Source organism: Mauremys mutica, chromosome 3 (assembly GCF_020497125.1).
Source record: "Mauremys mutica isolate MM-2020 ecotype Southern chromosome 3, ASM2049712v1, whole genome shotgun sequence".
NCBI lineage: Eukaryota > Metazoa > Chordata > Testudines > Geoemydidae > Mauremys > Mauremys mutica.
Genome location: NC_059074.1, coordinates 168,652,840 through 168,672,467, shown reverse-complemented (window position 1 = coordinate 168,672,467; position 19,628 = coordinate 168,652,840). Strand labels below are relative to the sequence as shown.

At 40.0% G+C, this 19,628-nt stretch overlaps 1 protein-coding gene across 7 annotated transcripts in view; it reads left to right on the top strand.

Annotated features, from left to right (window-relative positions):
* Nucleotides 1–19,628, top strand: part of SYT14 (synaptotagmin 14) — a 215,603-nt gene that overhangs the window by 17,499 nt on the left and 178,476 nt on the right. For all 7 annotated transcript variants that reach the window (XM_045011364.1, XM_045011363.1, XM_045011361.1 and 4 more), the window contains exon 2: nucleotides 12,942–12,989. In XM_045011364.1, the coding sequence (XP_044867299.1) occupies nucleotides 12,942–12,989 (48 nt within the window). The remainder of the gene's footprint in view (nucleotides 1–12,941; nucleotides 12,990–19,628) is intronic.

Here is a 19,628-nt window from a genome sequence, read left to right as displayed (position 1 = left end):
GATTCAGACTTTCAAAAGTGCTCACCACCTGCAGTGGGGGCCAGTGTTTCAAAAGAACTCAGTTTCCCACTTGGACACTTAAATATAGTGACCTAAATGGGATCTGAGCTCTTCTGAAAATCTGATGCAAATCCCATTATGAAATTGAGCAGCTAAGTATTGATTTAATTCTCTTGGTCAAGGCAGCAGTTGAAGTGAATTTCATTACTATAGGCTGTAGCAACAGTGTAGCATCCATTCTATTAATAAATTATAACTTTTTTTTTTCAGTTTTACTGATAGGTATATATAATCCCTTCTTCTCCCAAGTTTGGTTTTTTTTTCTTTGGTCTGCTTGTTAGCACCTTGCCTTTGGCTTTAGTGTTTGACAAACCCCTTTACCAGTCAACTAATCAAATTGATTTTTTTATATTAGTTAGTCTTAGTACATGCTACTTCTTTTGTCTTCCCTACTGCAAGTCCGGCTAGCAGCAGGTCTTCCATCTTACAGCACTAAGATACAGAAATAACTATGTTCAAGACATTTTCACACACATCATTAGACATAAAATATGTTCATAGAAAGTATTATAGTGTTTTTAAAAAACACTATGTACTAGGTCAATATTATTACTATTTGTAACTACAGGGAATCTGCAAGGTAAAAAATTTCAGCATTTAGAATAAATATCAAAGGGTTTTTTTTTAAACATTTGAAACAAAGTAATTGTAGTTACATTTGAAATCTACACAATTAAAATATCAGCTTCAAAATAGTATTTATTAGCTCTAGTAAAGAAGTACTTCTGGTATATTTAAAAGAATTTTAGTTATCATTTTCAATATGTCAGTCATGTTAACATACACCAGTTTACATCAGTGCTAACTGAAAAACCTAAGTTGTTTTTCTCATGTAAAGCTCTTTATATTAATAGTTGTAGGGAAGAAAGCAAGTGCAATTTATTTTGATCAGTAAAATTATTTATAGCTACATTTGTGCAGTGTGGTAATACCTTGGTTACTGACAAAGCTTTAAAAACGAAATATTACTTCATGAGGTGAAGTTCGGGTAGCCACATTTTCTGCTAGTAGCTACCATTATAAAACTTGCTGAGATGATTTCTCAAAATAAACATTGTTATAAAATAATAAATAATTTAATGTCATTATGAAGCTGAAATTCCAGTCATTGTGGGGATAGTAATTTTAAAAAAATACATTAACATTTTTTAAAATATCAGGTAGATAGTTTGGGTTTGGCTTGAGCAACTCCAGAAGTACCAGGAAACAGTAGAGGACAACTAGGAAAGGTGCAGGCTGAAATGGGACTAAAGAATTACTTTGACAGCCTTACCTGTGATATGTTTCTCCCTCAGACAAAACAAGTAACGCATAGTGTCAAGTGTAAGATACATTGGAGGGGTAGATACAGGAAGCACATTGTTTAATATTTCCACTAATAATAGAAGAAGGTAAAGTTTCAACTAATAAAAATTTCAGAGAACACAAAAATTGGAGGAGTGGCAAACACAATCAATGATAGTATCAAATGGAAAAGTGACTGAGAGATTGGAAGAGTGGGCTCCCTAAGAGGGAAAACTGAAAGTGAAATGGAGCAGTAAGTCACCAAAAGTAGCCGTTGAAAGGAATGTGTCATATTAACTCCACTCTCTGACTCTATTGGGGCTGCTTTCTCACAGCTCCCTGGGATTTGGGGCTCTGTGGGATTTCAGGCAGTGTGCTGGGATGGGAGGAGAGAGCGAGCGCCACTGAGGAGCTGTTCTTTGTAGCAATGCTTCTTTCATATTCACACTTTATACGTTAATGTTGCTTATCCTGTAGCAGCATTAATTTCACTTTCACACCTGCACTCCCTTCCCTCTTGGAGAAAGGGCTAAGCTCAGACATTTGCTAAAGAGCTTTGGTGAAACAGGACCCAGTTGAGAAGCCGATGATAGCATCTCTTTAGCTATGATACATGAAGGATAGAGGGAAAAGTACAGGGACAGAATGAATGCTTTATGATCTGAGATGATGCATTTGGATAGCTCTGTAAATCCTCTACTTCTGCCACATTTCTGGGCTTCCCTTCTTGTTCACTCTCTAAAGTTGTACACCTGATTTCTTCAAGGTGAGAATGCAGTTAGAAATTCACCAGTTCAAACTCATTGAGTTCTTGAATTTATACTCATTCTTGCAGGTTTTGCTGGGAGGAGTGGAGATTGTTTAATGTTAATAATTATGAAGGTATATTATGCAACATGAAAAGGAAGTAAATAGCACAGATTCAAATTGAGGGATAATTGGTTGGAAACCAGTAAGTTTGAAAAACACCTTTTGTAGGACAGTAGATAGTGAATCTAGTAGAGAAATAGCAAACTCAATCTGAGCTTGCAGTGCAGTGCTGTTTAAAAAACACTAACCAAATAATAGTATTTTTCTTTAATAACATAAGGACCCAGAAGGATAATAGTGCTTCTTTGCATAGCTTTGTGAGACTATACTTGGATTATTGTGTCCAGTTGTGCTCCCCGTAAGCTAGGATGGATAAATGTAAAACTAGAGTAAGAACAACAAATTTGGCTCAAGGGCATATGAGGAAGTCCTTAGAGGTAAATATGCTTACTCTAAAAGAAGGCTTGGACAGGGTACAATTTACAGTTACACTGAAGCCATACATGAAACAGTATAAATTAAGGAAGGAATAAATCAATTACTGATGATGGCAGGACGAGGACAAATGTCCTGAAGGTAAGGAAGGAAAAGTTTAGGCTGGGCATTAAGAAAATGTTATTAACAGTAAGGAGCAGTCTGCCAGGGATCTAGCTTACCATGGGAGATGGTTGAATTTCCATATTTGTCAATACTTAAGAACAAGTTAGACTACATATACTGGCCCTTTCCTACACTGCCGTTTTTCTTCAAATCTCCCATCATTGCTGTGGAATTGGTTTTAGCTCCACTGGTGCTAGCAATAGTTGGAGTACTAACATAGATCAGGTGCCCACATTACCACCCTTCAGGGTTGGATGACAAGGTGCTAAAAATTAGGAGCCATTCTGTATTAGTGATATCAGTTACAGAGCTGCATGAATACAACAACATAAGTGCCACAAAAAGAGATTTTCAGAAAAATCTTAGTGTAGCTGAAACCTAATCGGAATGATATAGAGAATAGTTCTGCAATATTCAAGAGATTAATTGGGTTATTCAAGTAGTCTCTTCTGACCCTAATGTTTAGGATTTTATGGGAAGCAGAGGTTTTCATACATTAGAAAGCAATTGACACAATAAGCTACTGTTGCATTCAAGAGTTGGTAATCTACTACACAATTCTGTTCTTCTCTTCCAAGTTTATAAAAATATCAAACAAATACCAGCAAATGCTGAACAGTATAGTGATAGCCAAAAAACCTACACCTCTACCCCGATATAACATGACCCGATATAACACGAATTCGAATATAACGCGGTAAAGCAGTGCTCGGGGGGGGGGGGGGGGAGGCTGTGCACTCCGGTGGATCAAAGCAAGTTCGATATAATGCGGTTTCACCTATAACGCGGTAAGATTTTTTTGGCTCCCAAGGACAGCGTTATATCGGGGTAGAGGTGTACATTTAAAATAAAATTTCAGTTTCACGTCAACGATTGATAAGATGAAATGAAGACAGAAGAAGAAAATGTGGATCCTTAAATTAATAAGCAGTAATAATTTTTAAATACATACTGTTAGCATTAAAGGCAAAGACTTCTGTTGCTAAGGATAACTAATGAGTTCAATACCAAGCCCCTTGTCAGTTGCTTTTTTTACTTTCTGAATCTTTCACCTTCATAGGCTGAAATTTTCCAGGCTTATTTTCAGCCCCAAAGGGGTTTTGTTTTTTATTTGAGCAAAAAGAGTTCACCTGATTTTACTAAAAGAGTAAATCAATTATGCTTTCCCATAATAAAAGGAAATCTTGTCATGTTTTTCACAGCTTTGTAGCCAAAATGGTTGGAAAACACTGAAATTGGCATTTGAGTAATTCTCTGTAAAGATAAATGCCTTTTGTGAGTTCTTGTAAACTTTTTTTTTTATTTGATGGATTTATTACCCCTTGAAAATGTCATGCTTTGCGTGCACATTTTGCACTGTTTTCCCCCTAAATCCATAAAAGGGATACCAGAGGAATGCTTAGCTTCTTTACACCTTCAATATTCTTTTCATATAAATGTTTGGGAGGACTTTTATGTTGTATATGAAGTTTGCAGGAGGGCACATTGCTCTGAGATATCTTACAAATGCAAACTCTAGATTTACTTGCTTCTGTATTGGATATTTTGCATCTGTACATTTTTTTTTTAAATCCAGCATCAAAGTCTTCCTTGTGCAGTTAAGGGGATGAAGTGGTTTGCTCTGAATTAATCTTTGGAGGCCTATAGAAACCTGAAGATTTTCACTATTGTTGTTTGTTTTAGATTTAATATGTAGTATATGTTTTGTAAGTATGGCTTACTGTAGTTTTTGTATAATGATATTTCCTTGACTGTCTGCCATTCCCAGTCCATGCATTCGTATGGTCCACAAGTGAAGTGAAGTTATATAGAACCTGAATTATTAAAATACATCCCTCAGAGAGAAGAAAATTTATCATATAAAAAGTCTGTCAGGAAAGATATATTAGTTCATTATGACCTGTATAACCAAGGATGTAGAAGAAATTGTATGATATACTGTACTTTGAGCAATAGCTTTTGGCCTTATAACTAAAGGCTATTGTAATGCATACACACAGAACTAAGGTTGTGCATACAACATGAAGAGTGACATTTCCTGACTTTCTTTTTTCAACATCGTCTATTATAAAGTTTCAACTAAATCTATCTGAATGAGCTAAAACTTGATCGTATGATGCAAAGTTTACAGGATAGGAATGCAGATATTTTAAAAATTGATAAAATTAAACTGTCCTATCTCCTGTGACTTTATTTGGGCAATTTTCTACTTTATGATGTAGTCAGAACTGTGAATACAAACACAGATTTGTGGTAGAAATCTAAATCTTCAATTTAAAATGACAAGAGAGATGATTATATTCCATCAGCCATGTTTCAGCTGCCTCTTCTTATTCTGGATTCAACATGTGATCTTTATATTTGGGATCAGTCATGTTTGGCTAAATAATGGAAAGGTTCCATAGCTTCTCTGAATCATGTTTTGATTTTGTTCTTGTGTGGTTCCAGTTCTTTTATTAGGGCTTGGCTACACTTGCAAGTTGCAGCGCTGGTAGAGGCTTTCCAGTGCTGCAATTAGTAACTGTCCACACCTGCAAGGCACATCCAGCGCTGCAACTCCCTGGCTGCAGCGCTGGCTGTACACCTGGCCAGGTTGGGGTGTAGCGATTGCAGCGCTGGTGATCCAGCGCTGCTCATCAAGTGTGGAAACACACCAGCGCTTTTATTGGCCTCCAGGGAATAAGGAGATATCCCAGAATGCTTTAAACTAAATTACTCCCTTTGTTTTGTTATGCAGCCTCTCTTTGTTTTGTTGTGAACCTCCGGAGCTCCCCGTTTCTACCGGAGCTGCTTATCAGCTCCTGTTTGCTGTGATCAATCTGTGAACAATCAAATGAGATCCTCCTCCCTGTTGTGAATGAGCTCTGTGGAGCTCCTCCGTTGCTGTTGCTATCTAAAAAACAAACACAGCTCCTGTTTGCTGTGATCATCTGTACCTGGCTGTAAACAATCAAATGAGAGGCAGGCAGGGAAACAGCGGGGAGTCATGTTGCCTGCATGCTGTTTGCAATTAAGAGTTAAGACTAAGGGGTCGGAAAAATGTTCTGATTTTTCAAGTCAGGAAGCTAACACACAGTGTTGGCTCCAAAAATCCCCTTTCTCTTTCCCCCCGCTCCCTGTCACACTAGACCCCACTCCACCCCCCCTCTTTTGAAAAGCACGTTGCGGCCACTTGAATGCTGGGATAGCTGCCCATAATGCATCACTCCCAACAGCGCTGGAAATGCTGCAAATGTGGCCACACACCAGCGCTGGTAGCTGTGAGTGTGGCCACACACCAGCGCTGCTCCTACACAGCTGGATGACCAGCGCTGCAAACTACCAGCGCTGCAAACTGTAAGTGTAGCCAAGCCCTTAGTTAGATCAAGCCAAATTTCTAACAGCATTTCAGCAATAGTGTCACCAGCCTGTAATCTGGGTGGGGTAGAAAGGGATAATTTTAAATTGTTGAAAACAGAGTAATTTTATTAAAAAAATTACTGAAAAATTTAATCTAGAGAAACACGAAGTGGTAGACCAGCTCTTTTCTCTTACTGACAAATCCGGTAAACCCAAAATCAAAAGATTGACACAGGTTATTCATTAGCCTATCATTCTGACTCATGGAATCTGACTCATTTTACTCAAAGGGTTTTTTTTTTTTACATACCTTAGGGGACACCAGGATTAAAACCAAGCAAAATCAGAATTATTAACCATGGATGTTTTTTATTGAAGAAAGTATTAAAATTTTCTTTTATAACACAAATGATAAAATGCAAGTGATAAATTGGCTACTTTCATTGCAATCTCTTCTGTCCATCTGGCTATAGAGAGCTTTTACAGATATAATACCTTTGAGAGTGGACCACTGCTGGGGATGCTCTTCATTTGATAAGTTAAAACCAAAGTATATTATTTTCCAAAATTATTATGAACCCAGTCTTAGTATCTTACTAGATACTTAGAAGCTGTTTCTGTATGGACATAATAATTATTTTAAGGGTAGATAGAAGTTGTCTAGTTATTAATAATCAGCTAGTTTATAGGCGGGCAAAGTAAGCAAACTTAACTCAATCCTATGAAACTGAAGGAGGTGTTCAAATCAGTGATTTTAGAGCAGACGCCATTTAAAGAGCTGTCTTGAGACAGGGCAGTTGACCAACATTAAGAATCTTGGATCCAATTAAATCCCTCTTCCTTTATTTCCAATGTTAAGCCCTTGACTCTTCTCCAGGTGTATGTGGTCTAACCATTTGATGATTAACAGGAGCAACTATTAATGTTTTTAATTTATAACAGCATTTTCATATCCCAATAAAATCATTACAAGAGTTTTAAATCTAATCTCTTGGCAGTGTCTTAGTTAACTTTCTTTCACCAATCCATGTTGAAATCTTAGGGAAGCTATACTTGTGTTTTTGTTGTTTTTCCCCTTGAGTCTTCTCCGGTTTTCCTTAGCTTTTGTGGCAGCTTGCTTATAGAGATGGAAAGGATAAGTTGATGAATGTTTGCTGTTTAAGTAGAGTAGCACAGGATTTGTGTATGTGGGTACTTACTTCTGAGGTTCTTTAAAATATTTTTCCTTTTTGTTTCCGTGAAGTTAGGAAGACACATCTTTTTCAGGCTTGTTTAGATTCAGAGTTGGTTGCTGTCATCTTTTCATTGGCTTCCTGCCATTGGGGTTGGCTTAGGTGCTACCTTCAGCTTCTGAATATGCAGCCAGGTGTTTGTCTCTTTATCCAAGGTCCTTAGACTTACAGTCTATCTGGTATAGCAATTAAATGTCTCAGATATTTTGTACAAAGCATAAATTTCAATAACCAATATATTCTTTAAACATAGAACAAAAAATAGTACAAAAGTTAAAGCAAGGTAATGTTTAAAATGCAGCTTTTCTTAGTTTGTATAACACTCATGGTTTTATGGCTAAGGTCTGATAATCTTCTGAGACGATTTGCTTGTTCTTGGGAGACAGAAAGCAGAAACCTACCACAATTTCTTTAGCCAACCTGAAATTTTTATAACATAATCAACTTAAACATACCACAGATATTTTTGTATTTTCAAGCATTCTGGCTATAATACATTTGTAGTTGTATCTTAATATTCGGTAAAGACGCAGACAAACTTATAATAACCTAAGCAAAAATAGTTTTATTAATATAATTTTGCATCAACATTGAGGTTTCTCCCTCACATCTACGAAGTCCCTGTAAATTCTTTATTTTTTTAAAAATAGATTTAGTGGCTTTCTAGAGTTTCTTGTATAAAATATGTTTTGTCCTCCTTGTGCTAAGGGCAAATTTCGGCATACTTATGGTAGTTGGCAGTATAGACAGTTTTCCTCAGTTCTACTCAATTGAATTGAGAAGTTGGGACATCAGTCCTCCAGTTTCATCCAATCAGCCAGGAGCGGTGATGGTGGTTTTTACACTAATGCTTTTGAACTGTATTTGATACTTTATTCTCAACAAGCATCAAGTAGTGTGCTGAATATCAGTATGTTGCTTCAGCATGATTTCAGCTGTCGTCTTTTTTCAATTTATTTTCATTTTCTGAAAATTGGTGAAGTCCTCTTTGTTTAACTTTTTTCTGGATTTCTGGATGGGATTTTCAGCAATTTGGACACAGTATTCTGTTTTTTATTTTCATGTGTAGAATCAGTAGCATTAAACAAGAATACATTTCCTTGACTAGATGTTTGTAGTAATTATTGAGTGACTTCTCATTTTCAACCAACCATCTAAGGTCAGTGTTGATTCTTTTAGCTCTTTCCATAATTTTCTTTCTTTACTAGTGAGTTGAAATCTATCCGGAGGAGTGTATCTAGGGAGAAGTATTTCTGCCTCTTTTAAAATGTCTTATTTGTACTCCATTGAAGGTGGTTATGTTGACATAAGTGGTTATGACTATCTTAACGAGTTCAGGTTTGAGCCTTTATGCCATAAAAACAGCCAAATCTCTCATTATTCTTCGTCAGTTTTTTGTGTGTCAAGGACAAAAATACTGTTCCTAAACAAAGCTGATGTTGAAAAGCTGCTGGAAAACCTTGAACAGGGACTTAATGATCAGTCTAGCTACATTTTGATAACAGTGTTGACCGTGAAAAAAATCTTACTTGCAGGATCATCAGACTCATCAATAGTCTATCTTTCCCATTCAGTAGATGAAGTTTCAGTCAATGACACATTTGGACTTGATGAATCAGAAGAAACAGATTTTCTGCTCTTTAAGACGAGCATGGCCCTTTCTAACTTGCTACTTAACAATTCTTGACAGTTTTTGTATTTTAGTGTGAAAGAGTTACCTGGTTTTATTGCTTTGATTTATTTGATCCCACCATTTCTTTCATCTTCATTCATGTCGAGTCAGATAAATTTATATGCCAATGAAGGAATCATTAACAATTGTTATAGCATATTGATTAGAAGCTTTCACATATTCTACACTTAAAATGAGAAATGACCACGTAATAAATTACCCTGTTGAGACTGAAGATTGATGAACTAGATACCTTTTTACAGAGGAGCGGTATCACCTCTAAATTAAGATTGGGTTCCATTTTTTTTAATTTGGGAAGATTCATTCTTTGATTTGCATGAAAAATACATTGTATCTTCCCCAAACTTCAAGCTCAGAGTCTGAGTAAAGACTGAATTTTCAGAAGTATTTCAAACTAAATCTTTTACTTTGAGTTAAAATTAAATGGGACTTTAAAACATTTTTTAGTGTTTGACTTTTCTCCATATCTGTTCTGCTAACAAATGGTTGTTTTATCATCATTCACACTTTCTATACAATTTAACAGTTATTGCCAGCATTCCTTGAATGCATTTAATAAAAACAGATTGTAATTAAGCAAAGTTCTAACAATTGTATTTTCTTGTCTTTCCCATCACATTCACAATTTTCCACTGCTAAAAATGGCCATCATTTTCCATAATTTACAGTGGGACTGAAGCTACCTATTGGGTATGAAATTACTCATAGCCTCAATAAAGATGGCCACTACTTTATTTGTTGAAGAGATGTCCCCAAAAGGAGAAGTGGCACTTAACCAGTGGGTTGGTTATTTGCTAGACAGCAATATAATGCTAGGAATCGGGATTCTTGGATTCTATTCCCACCTGGGAGGGGATAATGGTCTTCTGGTTAGAGTAGCAGGGGGACTGGGAGTAAGGAATGCTGGGTTCTGTTTCTAATTCTGAGAGGTGCATAGGCTTGTGGTTAGAACCATGGTTACTGATAGTGTAGCAAAGCACATAGATTTGGCAAATGCTTTTTGAGGGGCAGAATCAATGAGGCTGTGTATATTAAAGATAGAAAGTGAGAGGTGCAGCACAGAATCAACAGGCCAGGAGGAAGAGGCACTAAGGTGGCTTTAAAGCCAGGAGAGGGTCGCATGTAAATTATAATAGCCTGTCTTTGGCTGCCCATGGGCAGTAGTGCTGCCCTGAATCTCTGCATTGCTACATGTTTCAGCCCCACTTTTGATGTACTCCTCCCACACACAGCCATATTATCCCTGGCATGCCCCTATGCAAGGACTTTGAAGGGGGTCTTTGGAAGATGGCCTGCAGATGTCTTCAGTCCCTGCATCAAGATGAATATTTCCTGGATGGAATTGGATCTTTTTGGAGGCTCTTGATGCTGGGCAAGAGGGTAGGGAAGCAGCCTAAAGTGGCAAGAGCTGGGGAAAGACTCTCACCCTGGTGTCTATCCCAGCTCTGCTTGAGATGATCTTGTGCGACCTTTCAGTTATTTCATATGTGAAAGTCATGGATGATATTTTGCCCCCTCATAATATAGGGATATGAGATGTTGCTCAATAATAAAGTCTTTGGAGTGAATGGAATAGATGAGATTTGAACTCATGGTCTTCTGGTTCCCAGCTCAGTGCACCTTTCACAAGGATGAATAATAATTTGATGGAGAGCTTTTTCTGACCCTTCCATCCCCCAGAAAACTGGGTATCTACTTCACCTGTAGTCCAGTATACTTAAGTGCTTGCTTGCCATGTGAAAGTGAGACTGCCCCTAGTCAAAATTGCCACCTCTTGGGTCTTTTGTTTCTGGTGGGACTGAAGCCACAAACTATCCACAGGAAAAGGGTCCTTCCCTGTGGTCTACAGTTGAGAAGCTGTGAGGAGAAGGTGTATACCATAATTTTGGCTCAATTGGGGAGCAGTGATTAGCATTCCCAGGGGAGAGGAATTTGGAGCTCCAGTTCTGAGATCTCTCCAGCCTTGTTAAAGCTTTGTACCTCTGACTATGAGTATGTCTGCATAGCCTACAGAAGTGAGCTTCCCAGCCCTGGTTGATAGACTTGGGCTACCCCAAGTCATTACTTCAAAGCACTGCATACGCAGCTATTTTTAGAGCTCTAGCGTGAGCCCTGCTAGTCCAGGTCTGTTGGCCCAGGCTGTATAGACATACACGAGGAACACTTTTTCTGCCCAGTTGAGCAAATCCAGCACTTGACAAGATCTCCTAACCTGCTTTCCAGAATGTGGGAGCTATTGTATTGGAGTTAGAAGCATAGAGAAGGGCCTTCTTTGTCCCCTCTCTCCCCCCGCACCTTTCTTCACACAGTTAGTCCTCTCCTCACTATGCCTGCTGTCTCCCCCTTCCCCCACCGCAAACATTCCCACTCCCTCCATAGCCCCATGCCATTGGGGAAGTCCAGGCATCCTTATCACCCTTTGGCCTTGCCCCCCTTAAAAAATAAACAAAACATCTCTCCTACATTTGCTGTATTAAAAATATGGAAAATTCCTTAAACAGAAACTTTGTTTAAAAGGGCTTGAAGTTAGTGGTCCGTTCAACTCAAGCTCTAAAATTCAAGAAAATACCTAGTCATGGGTTACATCTTTACCATACCTTTATGTCTACACAGCATCTGTCCACTGACAGGAACAAACTCCATATTTTCATAAGGAATATTTTGTCTCCAACATATAAGAAACTATACTATGTACAACACATTAATTTCCCTTATAAGGTAACATTAATTACAGTCTCATGCACTCTTCCCCCATAAACACTTAACACACCACACACTTAACCTGTGCACTTTCTGTCAACTCTAAATATTTGCTGAGGGCCTAATTTAAGGTTTTGCATTATGCTGTGAGGGAGATTAATGTATTGTATGTACATTTCCTTATCTTTTGGAGGCAGAAAGAAGTTAATGGGCATTAAGATATGGTTAAGAAGTGTCCTGTAACTTAGTATTACCCTGAGTTTAAGTGTTTGAGTTTGGATGATGTCAAACTTAAATTAAAACATTGTGTAAAATGGGTGTGTGCGCACACACACACACACACACACCTTTTTTAACACTTAATGACCGTTTAGTTCACCCAAAAACCAAGCCTTTCTCTCTAATCACCAATGACTAATCCCATTCTTTTTCTTTAGGCTTCTAGACACTTCTTAACTTTCCCTAGTAGGCATGACAAGTTTCGATATTCTCATTGCTTCCCTTTGAACATTTTAGAATAGTTAAAGTTTTCATTCACAGTCTGAAATTGCAGCCTAATTTTTCTAGTAACAAAAAGCTTTTAAATATATATTATGCCCATGTAAGTACTTCAAAGTAACATAAGTTTAAAAAAACACCCTCACCAAATGGAAAAACCTGATAAAACCTGGGGTGATGGGAATGACACAAATAACCTCTTGGTTTTCCCCTGAGGAGATAAAACCTGTTTTGTACAACTTATCAATTAGACATTGCAACAGAATGTCAACATGATGTTCTAAAATTTTGGCTTTCTGAAACTTCATTTGCAGATCAACTGGCTCACTAACTTTTCAGAACTAACTTTTCAGAACTAGAGGACTTGGTTTACAGTTAGGAAAAAGTTCGGGGTGACTTCAGCTCACATATTTCAATGTGTAAATTCCACATGAAAAGTTTAGGGATAATTTAATATTCAGTCTAATACATTGAATCCAATGCATGAATAATTGCATGTTTAGTAGAATGGTAATACCAAAGAACTGTTTGAGTTTTCATATTTCCTATTTTACATATAATATCCTCTGAAAAAAGGAACTTGTTTTATTTTTTTGTAATGTCCTCATTAAGTGACACTCAGTTTCCCCCCTTTATCTTTTTTGCAGTTTGTAAACCTCATTAAATATTAGAATACATTTCATAATATCTATTTACTATTTTCTAATGTTATTTTTCCCAAATAGGTGGAGAACGAACCTGTGGCGTACATGAGTTAATCTGCATTAGAAAAGGTACACAATTTTTTAAAATGGGTGTTTAGTTTAATTTTAAGGCTAATTTTTGGGAACAAAGAAATATTTTAAACTGGATATTTATGCTATACTTTCAAATTGCTGTAAAATTACTTCCATTTAGTTTGTATGCAGTGTTGTTGTAACTATGTCAGTCCCAGGATATTAGAGAGACAAGGTGGGTGAGGTAGTATCTTTTATTGGACCAACTTCTGATGGTGAGAGAGACAAGTTTTGGAGCTTACACAGAGCTCTTCTTCAGGTCTGGGAAACTTAGGCTATGTCTATGCTACAGACTTTAGAGCGTCACAGCTGTACTGCTGCAGCTGTGCCACTGTAAGGTGTCCCGTGTAGCTGCTCTATGCTGACGGGAGAGAGCTCTCCAGGTTGCATAATTAATCCACCCCCCAATGAGCGGCGGTAGCTATGTTGATGGGAGAAGCTTTCCTATTGACATAGTACTGTCTACACCGGCGCTTCTGTCGGAGAAATTTATGTCACTCAGGGGTGTGTGTGGTTTCCCCCCACCCATGCCCCGACCAACAAAAGTTTTATTGACAAAAGTGCTAGTGTCGACATAGCCTTAGGCTATGGCTATACTAGAGAGCATTCAACTGTGCTGCTGCTCTGATGTAGCTGCGCTGCTGGGAGCTATCTAGTGTAGCCGCTCTAAGACGACAGGAGAGCTCTCCCATCGACTTAATCCACCCTCAACGAACAGCAGCATCTATGTCAGTGGGAGATGTTCTCCCACTGATGTAATGCTGACCACACTGGTGCTTCTGTTGGTGAAGCTTATGTTGCTCAGGGGGGTGGTTTATTCACATCCCTGAGCAATGTAACAGGGCCCCCTGGCTCCTGTCTCTGCTCTGGTCCACAAAGCACTCAGAGACCTTTGTGCTGGTCAAACATCTTGAGTAGTCTGTTTACAATGTGGGTTCCCACCCCTTCATACCATATACAGCTCTGCTCCAACCATCCTAGGGAGCCCCCAGCTCCTGCAACAAGCAGGGAAGAGCAAATTATCTCCTCCTCCTGCTATCTGCTTTTCCCCTCTTATACTTCCTTCCTGTACGTATTTATAGCCTCTGCTTAATGGCTTAATTAGCCTTCCAGCTCTACTTCCCCAACCAATTAGGCACAGCTCTGTTTAACCAGCTCTATTCTGCATTGTTTGAGTGGAGCTGCCATGACCAGAGTGCGGGCCCAGCAGTTCTTGCCTAGCACTCTGTTACAAGCGACATAAGTTATACCAACATTAGTGGTAGTGTAGACATAGCCTTCCTCAGAGTGTCACAGCTAAACATGGAACAGATTGTTTAGCATAAGTAGTTAACACACATTTCAAGGGACTGTTCAAAGTGAAGTGGCCTTTTAACTCCCCTCCAGTCATAGGAAGAAAGGAAAGGGTCGGAGGAAATAGCTGGGGCTAGTTTTAATGGGTTGTTGTAATAAGCCACAAATCCAGTGTCTCTATTCAGTCCATGATTTTTGGTATGTAGCAAAGTTATAAATTTAAACTCCCAGGCTCATCTTTTGAAAGTGTTATACAGGTTTCCTTTGAGGATGAGGACTGATAGGTCAGTGTAGTAAGTCTTTAGCTGCGTGTGTGTTCTCTCTGCATGCTGCACTGGCTCTGGCCAGATAGCCCATACAGAAGAGACTGATCGAACTTCTCAATCAGACCACAAGACTTGGTTTAGTAGTGAAGGCACCTGGCCAGGTTTATTGTCAACGAAGCATGGTCTTAGTTCCCCGAATTAGTGTTTACAGTTACACTAGCACATGCATGCCTGTTGCACTGGATGCAATTTAGTGAATGGTGGGACTTTCCATTCCCTTCTTGACTGGCCAAAGACAGATCCTCTGTGACCTTTCTTTTATACACCAATACAAACAAGTTATATATTGCCCCTTGATGTATTGAGGTGGTTAGTTACCACCCTTTACCTTGTACATGTTGGTTCCACCATCACCCTGTCATTGTAACCTTATTTTTAAGAGGGGGTTAGTGTATCCTTGTATCATCTTCAGGGAGTGTTTTTACACTATAACCCTGTATCGGGGTGTTCTGGTACTGTCACAAAAGGCCAGCACAATCCCCCCCCCCCCAAAAAAAAACCCAACAGAGTCTAGTCAGTGTGTTTTTTAAAAGTTAAACTCCACAAAAAGCCATTTTTAACTGGTACAAAAAACACCAACAACAAAGGTCGCAAAACAAAACACCCCAAAAAACCCCTAAACTTAAAAACCCTCCTAAAAGCTAAAGCAATTCAAAAATCAACAGCAAACCTCAAACGGCCTGGGCCCAAAACAAAACTCCCATCCACCCTTCCCCCTCTTCTTCTTACCTTACACCCAGGCTTGGCTGGCCTCGGGTAAAGTGTGTGTAAGTATAAAAGTGGGTTAGGGCTTGGGGCACTAACACTTTCTTCCTTCCTCTAAGTAACATAAAAAGCACCCATCAATCTCTGCTGTTTATTTTATTATTTTATTAATAAAGCTTTAAAAAGTAAACACTTAATGTGTTTCATCATCTCCTCCCTAAAAATCCTGTGGCCTCAGCCTAATCACCTGATGCCTCAGTCAGATTGGTAACAAAAATCTGCCACAGTGCCACCCTTCTGGAATGTGTTTGTGTGAGTGTCCTGTGCCTAGCACTTCTTAGGAATGTGTGTGTTTTTTGCAATGCCAGCCCAGTTCTTGCCAAGTTCTGTGAACTTGAAAGCAGGCATCTTTTGTAACAGGGCCTGACTTCTACTCACAACCTGAGTCTTGTTAACTTTGCTTTATATCTACAAGGCTTGACACTATTTTAGTTCGGGCCTCAGGCCTTGTACCAGGCCTCATGTTTCAGGCTCTCTCCTTCTACTACTGTCCAATATAGAACGATTTCTTTATGAAAAGTGTTCACCAACAGGTGATGTGGTGTTTTTGTCTTTTATCATTTTCATGTGTGAGTTCATTTGAGAGCGTAGTGATTGTCTGTCTGGTTTCACCAACGCAGTTGCTGTTGGAGCATTTAATGCAGTGGATGAGGTATACCATATGTTGTGATAGGCATGTGTAGGACCCATAGATTTTGAAAGATATATTGTGGGGAGTGTCGATCATTGTAGCAGTGGAGATTAAGGATGTAAATATCGTTTAAACAGTTAACTGTTTAAATGATTAAAATAATATCATTTAACTGGTTGACTGATTAAAGGGAGAGGGGCTGGGGCTGCTCTGGGCTGGGGCTGGGGCTGCTCTGGACGGCGAGCTGACCCGGCCTGCGGGGCTGGGGCCGGGGTCAGCTGGCCCAGGGCTGCTGCAGCCCGGGTGGCTGGCCCGGGTCTGGGGCTGCTCCAGCCGGCCCGGGGCTGGGGGTTAATGGTTAGGGTGGGTTAATGGTAAGACTAATGCTTACTGGTTAACCATTTAATATTTTACATCCCTAGTGGAGATATGTCTGCAGGTTTTGTATCTGTTGTTCTGGCAGGGTCTGGTGCCACTTTGAGTTGGTTTGTCCTGGTCTGTGGGCAGCTTCTTTCTGATGCTGAACTTGGAGTGGTTTGGCGGTTCTTCAAAGGACAGAAGAGGTGTTCAGGAAAGGATATTTCAGGATGGAGTCACCATTGAGGAGGAGTTGTATTTGTTTGATACTACCCTGTATGGGTTCCAGTGTTGGGTGTTAGGGATGGTCTAGACAGTATTCGGTCCTGCCATGAAGGCAGGGGACTGGACTTGATGATCTCTCAAGGTCCCTTCCAGTCCTAGAATCTATGAATCTATGACAACTAGGGGTATGCAGTCAGAGGGGGTTTTATTTCTGTATTGAAATAGGTTGCCTCTTCCATTTAGTTTAATAGTCACTGGAGGTTGTGGTTGTATTTTGGCTCTTGGGTGCACTGTGCTGGCGATCTTAGTCTAGTTCTTAATCTGGTGTCCTTATGACAATATTTATTGGTACTATTTTTTTATAGTCTCATGCTTGCAACTTATTTTATTTATATAGTGCACACATCTGAAATTCTCTAAGTGCGTGAACATTTTTTCTGTTTGAAGCAAAGCCCTAAAAACAACAAAGCTGGGAAAACTGAAAGTCCTGGCACAGTCAAGGAATTATGATGTGATTGGAATAACAGAGACTTGGTGGGATAACTCACATGACTGGAGTACTGTCATGGATGAGTACAAACTGTTCAGGAAGGACAGGCAGGGCAGAAAAGGTGGGGGAGTTGCATTGCATGTAAGAGAGCAGTATGACTGCTCAGAGGTCCAGTATGAAACTGCAGAAAAACCTGAGAGTCTCTGGATTAAATTTAGAAGTGTGAGCAACAAGGGTGATGTCGTGGTGGGAATCTGCTATAGACCACCAGACCAGGGGGATAAGGTGGACGAGGCTTTCTTCTGACAACTAACAGAAGTTACTAGATCACAGGCCCTGGTTCTCATGGGAGACTTCAATCACCCCGATATCTACTGGGAGAGCAACACAGCATTGCACAGACAATCCAGGAAGTTTTTGGAAAGTGTAGGGGACAATTTCCTGGTGCAAGTGCTGGAGGAACCAACTAGGGGCAGAGCTCTTCTTGACCTGCTGCTCACAAACAGGGAAGAATTAGTAGGGGAAGCAAAAGTGGATGGGAACCTCAGAGGCAGTGACCATGAGATGGTCAAGTTCAGGATCCTGACAGAAGGAAGAAAGGAGAGCAGCAAAATATGGACCCTGGACTTCAGAAAAGCAGACTTTGACTCCTTCAGGGAACTGATGGACAGGATCCCCTGGGAGAATAACATGAGGGGGAAAGGAGTCTAGGAAAGCTGGCTGTATTTTAAAGAATCCTTATTGAGGTTACAGGAACAAACCATTCCGATGTGTAGAAAGAATAGTAAATATGGCCGGTGACCAGCTTGGCTTAACAGTAAAATCCTTGCTGATCTTAAACACAAAAAAGAAGTGTACAAGAAATGGAAGATTGGACGAATGACCAGGGAGGAGTCTAAAAATATTGCTCAGGCATGCAGGAGTGAAATCAGGAAGGCCCAATCACACCTGGAGTTGCAGCTAGCAAGGGATGTTAAGAGTAACAAGAAGGGTTTCTACAGGTATGCTAGCAACAAGAAGAAGTTCAGGGAAAGTGTGGTCCCCTTACTGAATGGGGAAGGCAACCTAGTGACAGAGGATGTGGAAAAAGCTAATTTACTCAATGCTATTTTTGCCTCTGTCTTCACGAATAAGGTCATCTCCCAGACTACTGCACTGGGCAGCACAGTATGGGGAGGAGGTGACCAGCCCTCTGTGGAGACAGAAGTGGTTCAGGACTATTTAGAAAAGCTGGACGAGCACAAGTCCATGGGGATGGATGCATTGCATCCGAGGATGCTAAAGGAGTTGGTGGATGTGATTGCAGAGCCATTGGCCATTAGCTTTGAAAACTCATGACGATCGGGGGAGCTCCTGGATGACTGGTAAAAGGCTAATGTAGTGCCCATCTTTAAAAAAGGGAAGGAGGAGGATCTGTGGAAGTACAGGCCAGTCAGCCTCACCTCAGTCCCTGGAAAAATCATGGAGCAGGTCTTCAAGGAATCAATTTTGAAGCACCTTGAGAAGAGGAAAGTGATCAGGAACAGTCAGCATGGATTCACCAAGGGCAAGTCATGCCCGACTAACCTAATTGCCTTCTATGATGAGATAACTGGTTCTGTGGATGAGGGGAAAGCAGTGGACGTGTTATTCCTTGACTTTAGCAAAGCTTTTGATACAGTCTCCCACAGTATTCTTGCCAGCAAGTTAAAGAAGTATGGGCTGGATGAATGGACTATAAGGTGGATAGAAAGCTGGCTAGATCATCAGGCTCAACAGGTGGTGATCAATAGCTCCATGTCTAGTTGGCAGCCGGTATCAAGTGGAGTGCCCCAAGGGTCGGTCCTGAGGCTGGTTTTGTTCGATATCTTCATTAATGATCTGGAGGATGACGTTGATTGCACCCTCAGCAAGTTTGCAGATGACACTAAACTGGGAGGAGTGGTAGATATGTTGGAGCGTAGAGATAGGATACAGAGGGAGCTAGACAAATTATTGGATTGGGCCAAAAGAAACCTGATGAGATTCAACAAGGACAAGTGCAGAGTCCTGCACTTAGGACGGAAGAATCCCATACACTGCTACAGACTAGGGACCGAGTGGCTAGGCAGCAGTTCTACAGAAAAGGACTTGGAGGTTACAGTGGACAAGAAGCTAGATATGAGTCAACAGTGTGCCCTTGTTGCCAAGAAGGCTAACGGCATTTTGGGCTGTATAAGTAGGAGCATTGCCCACAGATCGAGGGACGTGATCATTCCCCTGTATTTGACATTGGTGAGGCCTCATCTGGAGTAGCATCCAGTTTTGGGCCCCACACTACAAGAAGGATGTGGAAAAATTGGAAAGAGTCCAGCAGAGGGTAACAAAAATGATTAGGGGGCTGGAGCACATGACTTATAAGGAAAGGCTGAGGGAACTGGGATTATTTAGTCTGCAGAAGAGAAGAATGAGGGGGGATTTGATAGCTGCTTTCAACTACCTGAAGGGGGGTTCCAAAGAGGATGGATCTAGACTGTTCTCAGTGGTACCAGATGACAGAACAAAGAGCAATAGTCTCAAGTTGCAGTGGG